We start from the raw sequence: 15,791 nt of genomic DNA, 5'->3' as shown, positions 1-15,791 counted from the left end.
GGCTGTATATTGTCACCCTGCTTATTTAACTTATATGCAGAGTACATCATGAGAAACGCTGGGCTGGAAGAAGCACAAGCTGGAATCAAGATTGCCAGGAGAAATATCAATAACCTCAGATATGCAGATGACACCACCCTTAGGGCAGAAAGTGAAGAAGAACTAAAGAGCCTCTTGGTGAAAGTGAAAGAGGAGAGTGAAAAAGGTGGCTTAAAGCTCAACATTCAGAAAACGAAGATCATGGCATCTGGTCCCTTCGCTTCATGGGAAATAGATGGGGAAACAGTGGAAACAGTGTCATACTTTATTTTTTGGGTTCAAGAATCACTGCAGATGGTGACTGCAGCCATGAAATTAAAAGACACTTACTGCTTGGAAGAAAAGTTATGACCAACCTAGATAGCATATTGAAAAGCAGAGACATTACTTTGCCAGCTAAGGTCCGTCTAGTCAAGGCTATGGTTTTTCCTGTGGTCATGTATGGATGTGAGAGTTGGACTGTGAAGAAAGCTGAGCACTGAAGAATTGATGCTTTTGAACTGTGGTGTTGGAGAAGACTCTTGAGAGTCTTTTCTACTGCAAGAAGATCCACCCAGTCCATTCTGAGGGAGATCAGCCCTGGGATTTCTTTGGAAGGAATGATGCTAAAGCTGAAACTCCAGTACTTTGGCCACCTCATGCGAAGAGTTGACTCATTGGAAAAGACTCTGATGCTGGAATGGCAGGAGGAGAAGGGGATGACCGAGGATGAGATGGCTGGATGGCATCATTGACTCGATGGACGTGAGTCTGAGTGAACTCTGGGAGTTGGTGATGGACAGGGAGGCCTGGCGTGGGGTCGCAAGGAGTCGGACACGACTGAGTGACTGAACTGAACTGAACTGAATATTTTTAGATCAATAGCCACTGAATACTTGGTTTACCACCTTTATCTCATTGAGAGTGCTGACATTTTTTTACTTTTCATCTTACAAAGATGCAAACAAATATTACCCAAGACCTGATTCTAGGAGCATTTAAAAGTTTTAATGTTGTTGTCTTTATATAGAGTTATATGCCAAATTCTAGAAATTATTCACTGCAATGCAAAAGTGTAACCTCAGGTCTCTATTACATACCAAGCAAGAATGATAAAGAACAAACAAAAGCATCATCCAAAATCATCATTTCATAAAATAAAAGAATTTTCAATAGAGGAAATGCAAAGCATTTAAAGACAGAATTTTAAATTATATGCATATATCTTTCTGGAAAATTCATCACATCATCCTGATTTCTCATGTCATCATGGACAGGGTCACTGCATTCTGGTCTCAAACAATGATCCAGAATATGGGAGCCTTTGTTTAGCTCCATGGTGTAGGAAAGCATGTGCTAGAAGGTAATGTGAAAATTTGTCCAGCCAAATTAAAAGACTAACAACTTTAAGAGCATCTTTAACTTATTATGTATTCCAAATCACTATATGAAATTTTAAAAAAGCTATTAAAGGCTATTCTTTAATTCACTAAACATGTATTGAGCACCGATTCTATGCCACACAGTTATTCTGGCATTTGGAATATAAAAATACACTAGAATATAAATATAACAAAGATTAATTAAAAATAAAAGCAGAGTGGAGACAATATAACAAAAAGAAATTAAGAAGCTGCTTTATTAATTCTTGCTTTGCCTCCAAGGAACCTCCTCATACCCTGGGGGTTTAGTATCCTGTGAATGGGTATAATAAGGCATATTTGAGCGATTTCAAATCCTGAAAGATGATGCTGTGAAAGTGCTGTACTCAATATGCCAGAAAATTTGGAAAACTCAGCAGTGGCCACAGGACTAGTAAAGGTCAGTTGTCATTCCAATCCCAAAGAAAAGCAATGCCAAAGAACGCTCAAACTACCACGCAATTGCACTCATCTCACTCATCAGTTGCACTCAAAGTAATGCTCAAAATTCTCTAAGCCAGGCTTCATCAATACATGAAACGTGAACTTGCAGATATTCAAGCTGGTTTTAGAAAAAGCAGAGGAATCAGAGATCAAATTGCCAACATCCGCTGGATCATGGAAAAAGCAAGAGAGCTCCAGAAAAACATCTATTTCTGCTTTATTGACTATGCCAAAGCCTTTGACTGTGTGGATCACAATACATTGTGGAAAATTCTGAAAGAGATGGGAATACCAGACCACCTGACCTGCCTCTTGAGAAACCTATATGCAGGTCAGGAAGCAACAGTTAGAACTGGACATGCAACAACAGACTGGTTCTAAATAGGAAAAGGAGTACGTCAAGGCTGTATATCATCACCCTGCTTATTTAACTTATATGCAGAGTACATCATGAGAAACGCTGGGCTGGAAGAAGCACAAGCTGGAATCAAGATTGCCAGGAGAAATATCAATAACTTCAGATATGCAGATGACACCACCCTTATGGCAGAAAGTGAAGAGGAGCTAAAAAGCCTCTTGATGAAAGTGAAAGTGGAGAGTGAAAAAGCTGGCTTGAAGCTCAGCATTCAGAAAACGAAGATCATGGCATCTGGTCCCATCACTTCATGGGAAATAGATGGGGAAACAGTGGAAACAGTGTCATACTTTATTTTGGGGGGCTTCAAAATCACTGGAGATGGTGACTGCAGCCATGAAATTAAAAGACGCTTACTCCTTGGAAGAAAAGTTATGACCAACATAGATAGCAGATTGAAAAGCAGAGACATTATTTTGGCAACAAAGGTCCGTCTAGTCAAGGCTATGTTTTTTCCAGTAGTCATGTATGGATGTTAGAGTTGGACTGTGAAGAAAGCTGAGCACCAAAGAATTGCTGCTTTTGAACTGTGGTGTTGGAGAAGACTCTTGAGAGTCCCTTGGACTGCAAGGAGATCCAACCAGTCCATTCTGAGGGAGATCAGCCCTGGGATTTCTTTGGGAGGAATGATGCTAAAGCTGAAACTCCAGTACTTTGGCCACTTCATGGAAGAGTTGACTCATTGGAAAAGACTCTGATGCTGGAAGGGATTGGGGGCAGGAGGAGAAGGGAACAACAGAGGATGAGATGCCTGGATGGCATCACTGACTCAATGAACGTGAGTTTGAGTGAACTCCGGGAGTTGGTGATGGACAGGGAGGCCTGGTGTGCTGCGATTCATGGGGTCACAAAGAGTCGGACACGACTGAGTGACTGAACTGAAATGAACTGAACTGAACTGAACTGAAGGCATATTTGTCTTTCTCTTTGAAAACTAAGTAACATAATGAACTACATGAAGAATCAAAGGTAAACTGTAAAATGTAAGAAATGATATGATAACTTCTGGAACTTAATCTGTGGTTTCTCATAGCTTATATTCTCACTGGGATAAACTTGAAATATGTCCCTAGTATCACTATTTTTTCCATCTCCTTTTGCTGATAAGGAAACGGTCCTCCGAATGTGACGTGACTTAACAGAACTGGCTAATGGTCGAGCCTAGTGATCTCAGTTGTGTGCTCCTCTGCTCCACAGTGATGGTTCTTTCACATTAGATACTATATGCTTGCACAGTGCATTCAAATCCACCAGGGCATTAGGGGTTCATGTTTGGGAACGGATGTAAGAATTAAAGATTTTAAAATTAAAAAAAAAAAACAAAAAAATAAAAAATAAAGACACACACACACACACACACACAAAAAAACAGGTGTAATAGGGAAGTGATCTGGTTTTGAAAGGCAGAAATAAGTAGACACAAAGGCAGGTGGCCAGGAGGCTCCCAAGGATTCTGTCTGCTAATCACTTGCACTACTGGGCCTCCTGCTCCCAGCCCTGGCATCCCTTCCCTTCTCCTTTGTCCCTTCCTTATTCCCACCTTCCTGTTCTCTTGACCCTAGCTTCATGAGGCATTCAGTGTTTTGATCTTCGCTTTATGTGTGTTGACCTTGTCCAGTCAATCTGACCTTGTATTACCAATTCTAACTCCTTGAAGAAAAGGAATGACACACATTGAAATGCTTGACCTGGAAATCTGAGTCCATTTCAGCTGTTTTGGCTGATATAATATGTTTAAAATACCAAATTTGAATGCCTTTGTACTAGACCTACATGTTCTAATTCTTCCATTGCCTTTTGGACTATACTAGCCCTTTTACACACCTCTCAGACTTCTCTAGCCCCTGAAAGCATTTGAGTTGACTTCTGGTGGACTGACATCTTCCCTACAAACTGTATGTAACAGGCAGATCTTGTGATCTTTGGGGGTAACGGACTCTGGTTTTTAGTTTACTTTTGAGTCTCAAATTAAAAGTATTGCCCATGGCATCTCTCTCACTGTTCAGAATTTAGTACTGATGTGGCCAAAATCACAGTGTCCTGCAGCTAATAATCAGTCTTAGGAGGTTCAAGTGAGAGTATAGATGGAGGGGAAGAGAGTTAAGAAGAGCCCAGTTAAAATGCATTATTGTGTGTACTCAAGAATCTTGAAGCAATGACTTGTTATTAACACCTTGCTCTTCTGGCAAAAATGCCTACTGGCATAAGGCTGAGTAATATTCGGTTGAACACAAAAGGGTCCCTTTATCTTCTTTGTGAAAGGATTCTCCTGGATGTGGTGCTCTCCAGGGAAGGTGCAAAGTCACACAGCAGCCTATTTCCCCTTTGCCCTAACATCATTTTCACTTCAATCCTCTTCAATACAGGTTGCCAATTTGGCCTGTTCCATCTCCAACAATGAAGAAGGGGTGAAATTAGTTCGGATGGCAGCCACTCAGATTGACAGCCTGTGTCCTCAGGTAAGCCTCATTCAGTTTGTTTCCAAAGCTGATATTTTGGATCTTGTGCACTCCAGCCTTCATGTCACTCATTCCTTGTCTTGTCCATTTTCCTCTCCCTGGAAAGTGCTACCCATCAATCATGGACCATTTCAGGTTCTGCCTTTCTCAAAAAGAACTGCTAATTGCTCCAGTCTCTCCAAAATTACTGTAGTGATTATTTCTTTTCCATCCGTATTGACTTTTTCTATTTGTCTTGAATTGTTATCTCAACATTCCATATCTATTCACTTTGTCTCCCTCATAAGATTATATGCTTGTACATGGAGAACAAGAGTTATATTTCTGCCCCATCTGTGCTAAAAAGACTCGATTCAGTATACACTTTTGGAAACCTATATCTTAAAAAAAAAAGAAGAGCAAACAAAAGACTAATATTTGATAACCTACTCCATCTCTCATGTTTTGATTGTCCTCTCAATCCCCAAGAATCCCCTTATCTGTGGAAGCTGCAAGGTCCAGGGTTTCACCATGGTCTTTGACTTGCTTGTTCCTCTTTTGATGAGTGTAATCCGTATGTCCATGGATTATTTCTAACAAATAGGTCATCAATGCTGCTCTCACATTGGCTGCCCGGCCACAGAGCAAAGTTGCTCAAGACAACATGGACGTCTTCAAGGACCAGTGGGAAAAACAAGTTCGAGTGCTGACAGAGGCTGTGGATGACATCACCTCGGTGGATGACTTCCTTTCCGTCTCAGGTAATCACAAACGGGCCCTTACAAGACAGTTGAAGGAAGAGAATAAGATGAGATGAGGAATATCTTGCAAGTGTGATGGGTCTTTCTTTCAAGTGCTCTCCTTGGCCCTTCGAGCTTTCAATCATCTCTGCAACTGTGATTGTAACACCCTCTTGAAAATTTGTCTCTGCTGTACACATTATTTCAAGACACTGAGTCAAGGGATTTAGGGGGAAAACATAACTTTCTGATTGAGATATTAGAAACCTGAAAGATTATGTAAGTAGACCTAGGCTCCTTTCTAGTTCCTGGAGTTCTTAAAATAGGATGGCCTTTGCTACGTCTAAATCACCCATCTAAAAAAGAGTGTGGGATATGAGATTGGTTATGTTGAAAAAAAAATTAATTAGTTATTCCAATTTGCCTGTGTTAAGTTCCACCCCATCCCCCCAACCCTCCCTGCCCCACAAGTAAATGAAGTTACATAGGTTTTTGATAAGCTGGGAAAAAAAATCTTAGCCACCAAATGAACCCATTAGAAAGCACTTAGGAACTATTGAGGTTTTGAGCACTTGACCATGAGATTGTGGAAGGAAGTGAAAATAAACAGAACTCATCATCACTGGAAATTGTAACTTAATGCTTTGTAGATGAAGCCAGACTGAAGGATGGCAGTCCACTCCAGTATTCTTGTCTGGAAAATCCCATAGGCAGGCTACAGTCCATGGAGTCACGAAGAGTCAGACATGACTGAGCAACTAACACACGGGATGTTAGCACATTTGAATAGCCATGAAGTCAATTTTACCTTTAACAGGGCTCATCAATGCTGTTTCAAAAGTGGGTTGCCAGCTGGCTCATGGGCCTTTTTCCAAACAGATTCGGCCCAATACAAATAGAGAAGTCTCTGTGGGAGCATGAGGAAGGAGGTCACCAGAAGCCTCAACTCCCTTGTGAGGCATTAAAATAACCAAATGGCCCTTAAAAATTCAAATTAACCAGGTGTTGACACTATCCAGAGTGTATGGAAATCATACCTGCCAACCCATGTGCCCTGGCCTCCACCTGGACTACTGAGGTCTGAGAGGGAGAGGTTGTAGCACAGCTCACGGGATCCAGACTGATGGAGCCTGACTGCAGCAAAAGGGAGGGGATTTCTGGGGCAGGCTTGGTGTATTTGGAAGCTTTTCTCTAGTTGTCTTTCCATTCACCAAGAAACTGACGATGAATTCCCACTGGGCTTGTGTTTAAAGCTTGTCTAAGAGTAGCACAGTTGAACCTGTGGATCTGATGGATGATGGAAAAGCCAACTTTAAAATCATGGAAGGAAAGTCAAGGGAGATGGGAAAAATGAGCCAACACATGCTTGGTGCTGTCAATTAAAAAAAAATGCACAACTCGAGAATGGCGAGTTAAGTTTTATTTGAGCGATATGAGGGCTGCAGCCCAGGAGACCACACCTCAGATAGCGCTAGAGAAACTGTTTCAAACAGGTAGGGGCGAAGGAGAGTATATATGTGGCTTTGGTAAAGAGGGAGTACATGCAACTAAGCACATATTTAAAAGTTTCTGCTGGTCTCATGAAGCTTCTGCTGGTCTCATGAAGCTTCTGCTAGTCATGAGAAACAGTTGTCACCATGAAGGAATTTAGTGCTTTTCTAGATATGAGGAGATACAAGAATTGGGCTCATAAAATCAGCTCCTGAGACCATCTGACTATCTGAGGACCTGTGCTGCTAGTTTTTCCCTGAGAATGGAGTACCTCATTTCTGCTCTCCTCCCTGAACTCCTTCAGGGGTGTTGAAGGTCAGCAGCTGCAGCAGCACATGATTTAATCATTGTAGAGCAAACGACAAGCACCCATGGCAAGTGCCAATTCGTAGTTGACAGTATCTGTTATTTGTCTGATTTTCTACTATTTGCTTTCATTCACACCAAAATTTTATGTTAGGTATCACTATTCTGAATCTTCCTTTGAGAAAAATAAGTCACTAACGGGGAGGTAACTTGGCGGAGGTGGAATTATAATCCAGATTATCCTCTTTCCAGAATCTATATAGTTCTTAGTAAGTCTGGATAAAAGGGTATTTCTCCAGTTTTCACTGCGTCTCCTTTCCCCACCTCCAATCCCCTCCTCTCTCCTGCCCTATAGTACCGTAGGTCCACTATCTCTTCCTTTTTAGAAACCTGACTTGTTCTTCATTCCCAAGGTGCTTTACTTTTGATGACTTGTCAAAGCAGCTATTCTTTTAAACATACCTATATCCAGGGATTGGCTAATAAAGAACTCAATGCGTTATCATTCGTGAAATTTTTTGCTTCCCTGATACATGAGTCCTAACAATGCAAAAGGTCTCCAAGAAATGCATCTCTCAGAAAAGCTTAGAAATTGTTTGGCTCGGCATATTGGGGATCCGAATGGTGGGGAACAGAAGACTGGACACAAAGACTGAGATATTTCTTTTTTCTAGCAATCTTTGCCAGGATGGCTATCCGGGTCCCCAGAAAGGGAGAGGGGGACTCTCCAACCAGCCTCAGATCTCACACAGCAATCCTAACAGCCCCTGGAAATCTTATTCTGCTACCCTCCCTATTTACAAATGAATAGAAAATATCTATATACTACCTTTCTCAAAGAGGAGTCATTTCAGAACTTAAAACTTTCCCAACTTATCCTTTTCTTTAAATGCATGTACAGAAATTTCTGAGGGTAGAAAAAAGCAAGGCAAGGAGTCTTATCTCAGGCTGTTTCGAAAACGCAAGCTTTTCTTAATTTTCTTCCACCGGGCCTGCCTCTCTGCCACCTTTCTCCCTGCCGTTCCTTTGTGCATCTCATTATTACCAGCAACACGAAAAGGCTTTGGCTTCTGCTGATAGCACTGTACGGTCCAACTGCAGTGGTACAAGTGCCGTGGCGTGCTATGACAGGAAAATGAACAGGAGCTGTCAGGAAGCCGGCCTTGGCAGGACCCGCTGGAGCGTGCCTTTGGACTTGACAATCGGAGGCAGCAGGCACCTTTCCACAGATGGGCTTGACAAATAATGACACAGCCCACTCTGTCCTGCTGGTAGACTGTGGATACAGCCCAATAGTTGGGGAAACTACTTCTCATCTCCTCTGTAAGCTGGAGCCAAAACATTTGCATCAGTAAATTGCAGGTTTGGCCCAGGAGATATTTTAGAATGGCATTAATGACATTTTATGTATCAGTTTCTTCTTAAGGGAATTCTGGCAGGAAACTCTATTTTGGAGGCAACAATAAAAAAGTTTTTTTTTTAAGGGATAGTTTTGTTTTTCTTTCTTTTTTTCATGCTACCTGAGTACTTAATTTGTCCATATGAAAAGCAACAAATTTGCGGAGCAATGATGCTAGCTATTAACATTACAGAAACGAAACCAATTTTCTGATGTGGTCTGGGCTCATAAAAAAGTGAAACGACTGTGTTAGAGCACTTAAACTTTTTCCGCTGGGCAAAAACTACCATTTTTAATATTGTTTTAAAATGAGCGTCTTGGCTTTAACCATGTGACAGTTTAATTCTTGGGTTTGGCTCACAAAATAACAGGCATCTAAGATCTGAAAAAGCTATTAACTCAATCCCATAATGTCTATAAGTTTTGTTTTGTTTGCCTCTTCCTCTTTCACTTACTTTTTTTTAACTCCAGGGTCTTGAGTTTGTTCCCTTAAAACATTCACAGACTGAACTTTGCTTATGATTTTGGAAACTGTAGTTTTAGAGCTAATAATAAGGAAATCGTTTGGTTGTCAGTGATTTAACATGATTACATCTTTTCTGAAAGAATAAGGCTGCAAAAATTTAAGGACGTTTATCACAAATTATGTTGCTGGCAAATCTTTTATGATTTTAAAAACTATGCTTCACATTCAGGCGTAATATCCAAAGTACCTAAGGGGTTCACCCCAACAATGTAACCCTCTCTGAAATGCACATGCTTTCTATTATTACTTTCCCTTCTATGTTATTTTCTAGTTGGAACATCATCCCTCTATCTCCTTACTTAATGAATTCTTTCTCTTGAAAATACCTTAGAGTACAAATATATAATTGTCCCCTTTCAAAGGACATATTTATTCAGTATTTCTTCTTTTCTCTTGGAATGTTTATTATGTATTTATTTTTTGTCCAAGCTGGGTCTTCATTGCTCCTCGGGCATTTCTCTAGTTGTGGTGAGGGAGGGCTACTCTCTAGTTGTGCTGCACGAACTTCGCATTACAGTGTCTTCTCTTGTTGTAGAGCACAGTCTCTAGGGTGAACAGGCTTCAGTAGTTGTGGCGCATGGGCTTACTTGCCCCACAGTATGTAGGATCTTCCTGGATCAGGAGTCAAACCCGTGTCTCCTGCATTGGCAGGCAGATTATTTACCACTGAGCCACAAGGGAGGCCTTCTGATTGGTTTTTAACTGTGTCAGTGATATAAAGGGCTTCCCTGATACCTTAGTCGGTACAGAATACTCCTGCAATGCAGGAGAGCAGGGCTAGATTCCTGAGTCAGGAAGATTCCCTGGGAAAAAAAAAAAAAAAGGCAACTCACTCCAGTATTCTTGCCTGGGAAATCCCATGGACAGTAGAGCCTGGCAGGCTATAGTCCATGGAGTCGTAAGAGTCAGACACAACTTAATGACTAAACCACCGCCACCAGTGATATAAAATCATATAAATGTGAATGTGTCCTCTCCACAGAAAACCATATCTTGGAGGATGTGAACAAATGTGTGATCGCCCTTCAGGAGGGGGATGTGGACACTCTGGACCGGACTGCAGGGGCCATCAGGGGCCGGGCTGCTCGAGTTATACACATCATCAATGCTGAGATGGAGAACTACGAAGCTGGTGTTTATACCGAGAAGGTGCTGGAAGCTACAAAACTGCTATCTGAGACAGGTAACCATGGATATTAGATTCGACCAAAATGTCAGCCCCATGATGAATTTCCATACCTGAATAAATCTGTTTCATTGTTTCCTGTAGGTCTTTATGCTTCTAAATCACACATGATCATAAAATTGGTGTTCTTTATTTCTTGAGTTTGAATTGGAATACTTTAGCAGAATCACAATTTATTGTTTTTGCAGTATATACTGCTCTACAGTTTTTGTGTATAATCATTTGATTCTCACAAGGACCTTATGAAGTAGGCAGATTTTTTATTATCTCCCATTATGAATGTGAAAGTGGAATTGTGAATGAGATAAGAGACTGGAAAAAGGTCACGAGTCTAGAGAATAGTGAGTATGTGATTAGAACTTGGAATTTTGAACTTGAAAAGCATTTCTCTGTTTCTTGAGAACATAGGACTATGAGAAAGGACCATGCACAACCGGGGGCAAGCATAAAGGCTTTCAGTAGTACATGGATATGAGGTGATCACAGGAGGTAGTGGTTACTGAAAAGGGGCTAGACTTTCAGTATATGCCCAACTCCACTGGTCAAAGTCTGCATATCCTCTTTCAGGGGTACGTGGCTGCCCTCTGGGGAATCGTGGTCTTGATGAGACACAGTTACTTACAACAGGGAGCCTGTCATAGTTCTCTAATCCACTGAGATGGAAAAAAGACTTGCTTCCACTGAGTTAACACAACAGCCCATAACTTTGGATAGTTATGTCAATGACTGACCTATTTTTTAGTAGTTTTTGCTCTTAAGTGATGTCTCTTGGCTTCAGACCCTTTCTAAAATCCCTCGTGTCTTGTGTATTGATATGTATGTATCTTAGTTGCTCAGTTGTGTCTGGCTTTTTGTGATCCCATGGACTGTAGCCTGCCAGGCTCCTCTGTCCATGGAATTCTCCAGGCAAGAATATTGGAGTGGAGTGCCATTCCCTTCTCCAAGGGATCCCAACCCAGGGATCTGCGCTACAGGCAGATTCTTTACTGTCTGAGCCAGCAAGGAAGTCCATTAATATATGGGGGAATGAAAGTAGAAAGTCCAGGGAAGGAGAGAAGATGAATAGAATTTAACTCTATATGTTGGCTGGAGTTATGAATGGGTAACAAATCGAGTTCTGTGTATACATAGAAGGAACTCACCTCAGCTTCAGTGGGAATCGTCTCTGGTCTGTACATGAATTTTGGAGCCCACTGCTACTGCTGCTGCTGCTGCTAAGTTGCTTCAGTCGTGTCCGACTCTGTGTGACCCCATAGATGGCAGCCCACCAGACTCCGCCGTCCCTAGGATTCTCTAGGCAAGAACACTGAAGTGGGTTGCCATTTCCTTCTCCAATGCATGAAAGTGAAAAGTGAAAGTGAAGTCGCTCAGTCGTGTCCAACTCTTAGCGACCCCATGGCCTACAGCCCACCAGGTACCTCCGTCCATGGGATTTTCCAGGCAAGAGTACTGGAGTGGGGTGCCATTGCTAGGCTTTTTTTTTTTTTTTTAATTTTAAAGTCTTTAATTCTTACATGCATTCCCAAACATGAACCTCCCCCCCACCTCCCTCCCCATAACATCTTTGTGGGTCATCCCCATGCACCAGCCCCAAGCATGCTGTATCCTGCGTCAGACATAGACTGGCGATTCAATTCTTACATGATAGTATACATGTTAAAAACAGATGTGTCTCTGAAAAGTCAGATATAGCAGTGTTCTAAGTTCTACATGATAAGATATGTTAGTAGAAATATGTTTCCTTCTACAGGGAAAGGATATTTACAAAGACTTCTGTAGCTATTTGCTTGTCTAGAATAGCAAGGAGAAACAATAGGTAAACAGACGTTGGTTGCTCACTCTGAAATATATGCAGAAAGGGAATAGGGTCATATCACATATCACCCATATCTAGGGATTGTTGCTCTTGAGAAGCCTGACAGACTTAGAATTAGAAATAATAATGACAATAATATGATATATCTACATTTTAATTAGGGGCTTCCCTAGTGACTTGGATTGCAAAGAATTTGCCTGCAATGTGGAAGACCTGGGTTTGATCCCTGGGCCAGGAAGATCCCCTGGAGGAAGGAACGGCACAGTGGAGTGGACCGGTATTCTTGCCTGGAAAGTTTCATGGACAGAGGAGCCTGGCAGGCTACAGTCCATGGCATCACAAAGAGTCGAACATGACTGAGCCACTAACACTTTCGCATTTTAACTCATGCTTCCCTGATGGCTCAGAGGGCAAATATCTGCCTGCAATACAGGAGACACAGGAAACATGGGCTCGATCTCTGGGTCAGGAAGATCCCCTGGAGGAGGAAAAGGCAACCCACTCCAGTATTCTTGCCTGAAAAAATCTCTGGTGGGCTACAATCCAAAGAGTTGCAAAGAGTGGAGTCAGACACAACTGAGCGACTAAGGCCCCCCCCCCCCGCCCCCCACACAGTTTAATTAACTGAAATTCAGCACTATTTTCTTTCAAATAGACTTGCCCTTTGCATTCACTAGAGCAACACAGTGCAAGTCATACAGTGTTATTTTACTCATTTAAAAGAATTAGAAACAGGTACTTTAGGGCTTTCCTGATGGTCCAATGATTGAGACTTCTACTTTTCAATGCAGAGGATACGGGTTCAATCCCTGATTGAGAAGCTAAGATCCTACGCGCCCTGGGGCCAAAAAACTGAAACATTAAACAGAAGCAATATTGTGACAAATTTAATAAAGAGATAAAGACTTTTATAATGGTCCCCTTTAAAAAAATCTTTAAAAAAAGAAAACAATTATTTTACTCTCCAGTATATGTTGTTTTTTTATTCCCCCATTCACCCTTAAAGGGACCCTCTCACATTTCTGCAGTTCTCAGTTCCTGACCCATTGCTTCTATTATGTTATGAAGTCTCAGCTTCATGGGGTATATCTGATACATAGCAGCATTTCCTCCAATCTGACACTGAGTGTAGAGTATCCAAGAAGGGTGGAGGACATGGAGACAGAATTCTCAGGTCACAACTGTTTGGAATTGATGATTGTAGCAGATAACACCCAGAGCTAGTTTACATGTGATTTTGTGCATACAAAAACTTCAAACATTGTTTAAGAAACATTCTGGAACTTTTTCTTATTGCATCTTAGAGTGCTTTAATGAACAGCAGGAGTGGTACCCATGGGGTCAAAATCTACATAAAGGCAAGGACAGTGTGCTTAGTTGAGTGAAATATTTTAACATAATTTTCACCCAAAGTCTTAAAATGTAAATAATATTCCGGTTGAATTTTTTTTTTTCACTGAAAAAAAAAATCAATGAAACAGAGCAATCTACCCTGGATTATTGTTGCTAATCAAGATTTTGCTCTTATTTGCTAATTTTCAAATCTTTAAAAATTATCATCTCAGCCCTTCTTTTGCAATGATTGAGTACTCTGAGCACTTAACTAAAGGCACCTTCCTGCTTCTGATTTCCCCATCCAAGTCTTAATTGAAAAGAAGAGAAGGGCAAGGAATTTAGATTCTTTCTGTTTTTCATTCTTTATTGAAGATCACTAGGAAAGCAGCCAGGTAGAAGAGACTGAAATAGACAGATTATAAATAACTAGCAGAAAATATAGGAATACATGTCAAGGAAAAGTAGATATTAGTGGGCTAAGAACTAGAATATACAAGGTATATAAATTATTTTCCTTCTATCCTCACTGGTTCTTTTCTTTCCTAAACAAGAACAGTATTTTTTTTTATGGGTAACTAGAGAGGTTGTCTAAGAAATGAAAGCAAAAATTTAGCTGTTAGCAGGACCATTGACATATATACTGATTCCTCATGGAGGAAGAATGCCTCTATTTGTCATTCCTATGACGATGCCCACTGGCTATCTCATGTAGAACATGAGGTTTAAAAATGTATAATATAATGGTGACTTAGGCTTCCCTGGTGGTTCAGTGCTAAAGAATCCTACCAATGCAGGATATGTGGGTTTGATTCCTGGGTTGGGAAGATCCCTTGAAGAAGCAAATGGTAACCCACTCAAGTATTCTTGCCTGGGAAATCCCATGAACAGAGGAGCCTGGCAAGCTATATATAGTTCATGGGGCTGCAAAAGAGTCAAATATGACTTAGCACCTAAACAACAAGAGTATGGTGACTTAATACCTAGAATTTCTCCATGAGAAATGGTTAAATATACAAGCTAATAAAAAACTTCAGCTGTTAATTCACTGGTTGCTAATTAGAATTGTTGGGGAATGTACTGCTGCTAAGTTGCTTCAGTCGTGTCTGACTCTGTGCGACCCCATAGACAGCAGCCCACTAGGCTCCCCCGTCCCTAGGGATTCTCAAGGCAAGAATACTGGAGTGGGTTGCTATCTCCTTCTCCAATGCATGAAAGTGAAGAGTGAAAGTGAAGTCTCTCAGTCGTGTCCGACTCTTAGCGACCCCATGGACTGCAACCCACCAGGCTCCTGCGTCCATGGGATTTTCCAGGCAAGAGTACTGGAGTGGGGTGCCATTGCCTTCTCTGAGGGGGAATGTACTAGAGACATGGAATTTGAAGAAGAACAGGTCAGTTCTATAATTATGGTTATACAGAGTTTTGTTGGTTATATAGATTTTATAAAATGGATTAGTCCCCTTGTCTGTGTCTGGCTATGCTTAGGAGACCCACATCCTCAAAACAAAAGCTCCTATGCTGGCACTATTGGTAATGAACCTGCCTGTAGGAGATGTAAGGGACACAGATTAGATCCATGGGTCAGAAAGATCCCCTGGAGGAGGGCATGGCAACCCATTCCAGTATTCTTGCCTGGAAGTTGCTTCAGTGGTGTTTGGTTCTCTGAGATCCTATGTACTATAGCCCACCATGTTCCTCTGTCCATGAGATTCTCCAGGCAAGAGTACTGGAGTGAGTTGCCATGCCCTCCTCTAGAAATCTTCTCAACCCAGGGATAGAACTTGCATCGCTTATGTCTCTTGCATTGGCCAGATGGTGGTGGTGTGTTCTTTATCACTCATGTCACATGGGAAGCCCCCCAAACTCCTATTCAGATCACTAATACCCAAGGCCCAGAGAAAATGGAAGGTGACACCACATCCCTCCAACCCTTGAAAGATGAAGCTCACCCGTCGACAGGACCCAGATAAATCACCCTGAACCCTCAGATAGAGGAAGATTCCTCTATATGATCAAAAGACAGGGGGGAATGTTGGGACCTGACCTGAGCCATGACAGGCTCAATGGGCCACACTAGGCCTAGGCCTCAGGTTCTTGTAAGCATGAGTCATAATTCTAAGAAGCCCCACCAAGGTCCCCGATGACACCAAGGTCCCCGATAACACCAAGGTCCCCGATGACACCAAGGTCCCCCCCGATGACGCCAAGGTTAAGTCATTCACCACGATGACCCAAGGTTGAGTCAATCACCACATGCCA

At 41.7% G+C, this 15,791-nt stretch overlaps 1 protein-coding gene across 3 annotated transcripts in view; it reads left to right on the top strand.

Moving 5' to 3' along the window:
• Nucleotides 1-15,791, top strand: part of CTNNA2 (catenin alpha 2) — a 1,396,988-nt gene that overhangs the window by 1,280,899 nt on the left and 100,298 nt on the right. For all 3 annotated transcript variants that reach the window (XM_005686768.2, XM_005686767.2, XM_013967725.2), the window contains exons 10-12: nt 4,665-4,757; nt 5,341-5,497; nt 10,181-10,381. In XM_005686768.2, coding sequence (XP_005686825.1) covers nt 4,665-4,757; nt 5,341-5,497; nt 10,181-10,381 — 451 coding nt within the window. The remainder of the gene's footprint in view (nt 1-4,664; nt 4,758-5,340; nt 5,498-10,180; nt 10,382-15,791) is intronic.

The sequence above is a fragment of the Capra hircus genome, chromosome 11 (genome assembly GCF_001704415.2).
Source record: "Capra hircus breed San Clemente chromosome 11, ASM170441v1, whole genome shotgun sequence".
NCBI lineage: Eukaryota > Metazoa > Chordata > Mammalia > Artiodactyla > Bovidae > Capra > Capra hircus.
This window is presented reverse-complemented; position numbering and strand designations above follow the sequence as displayed.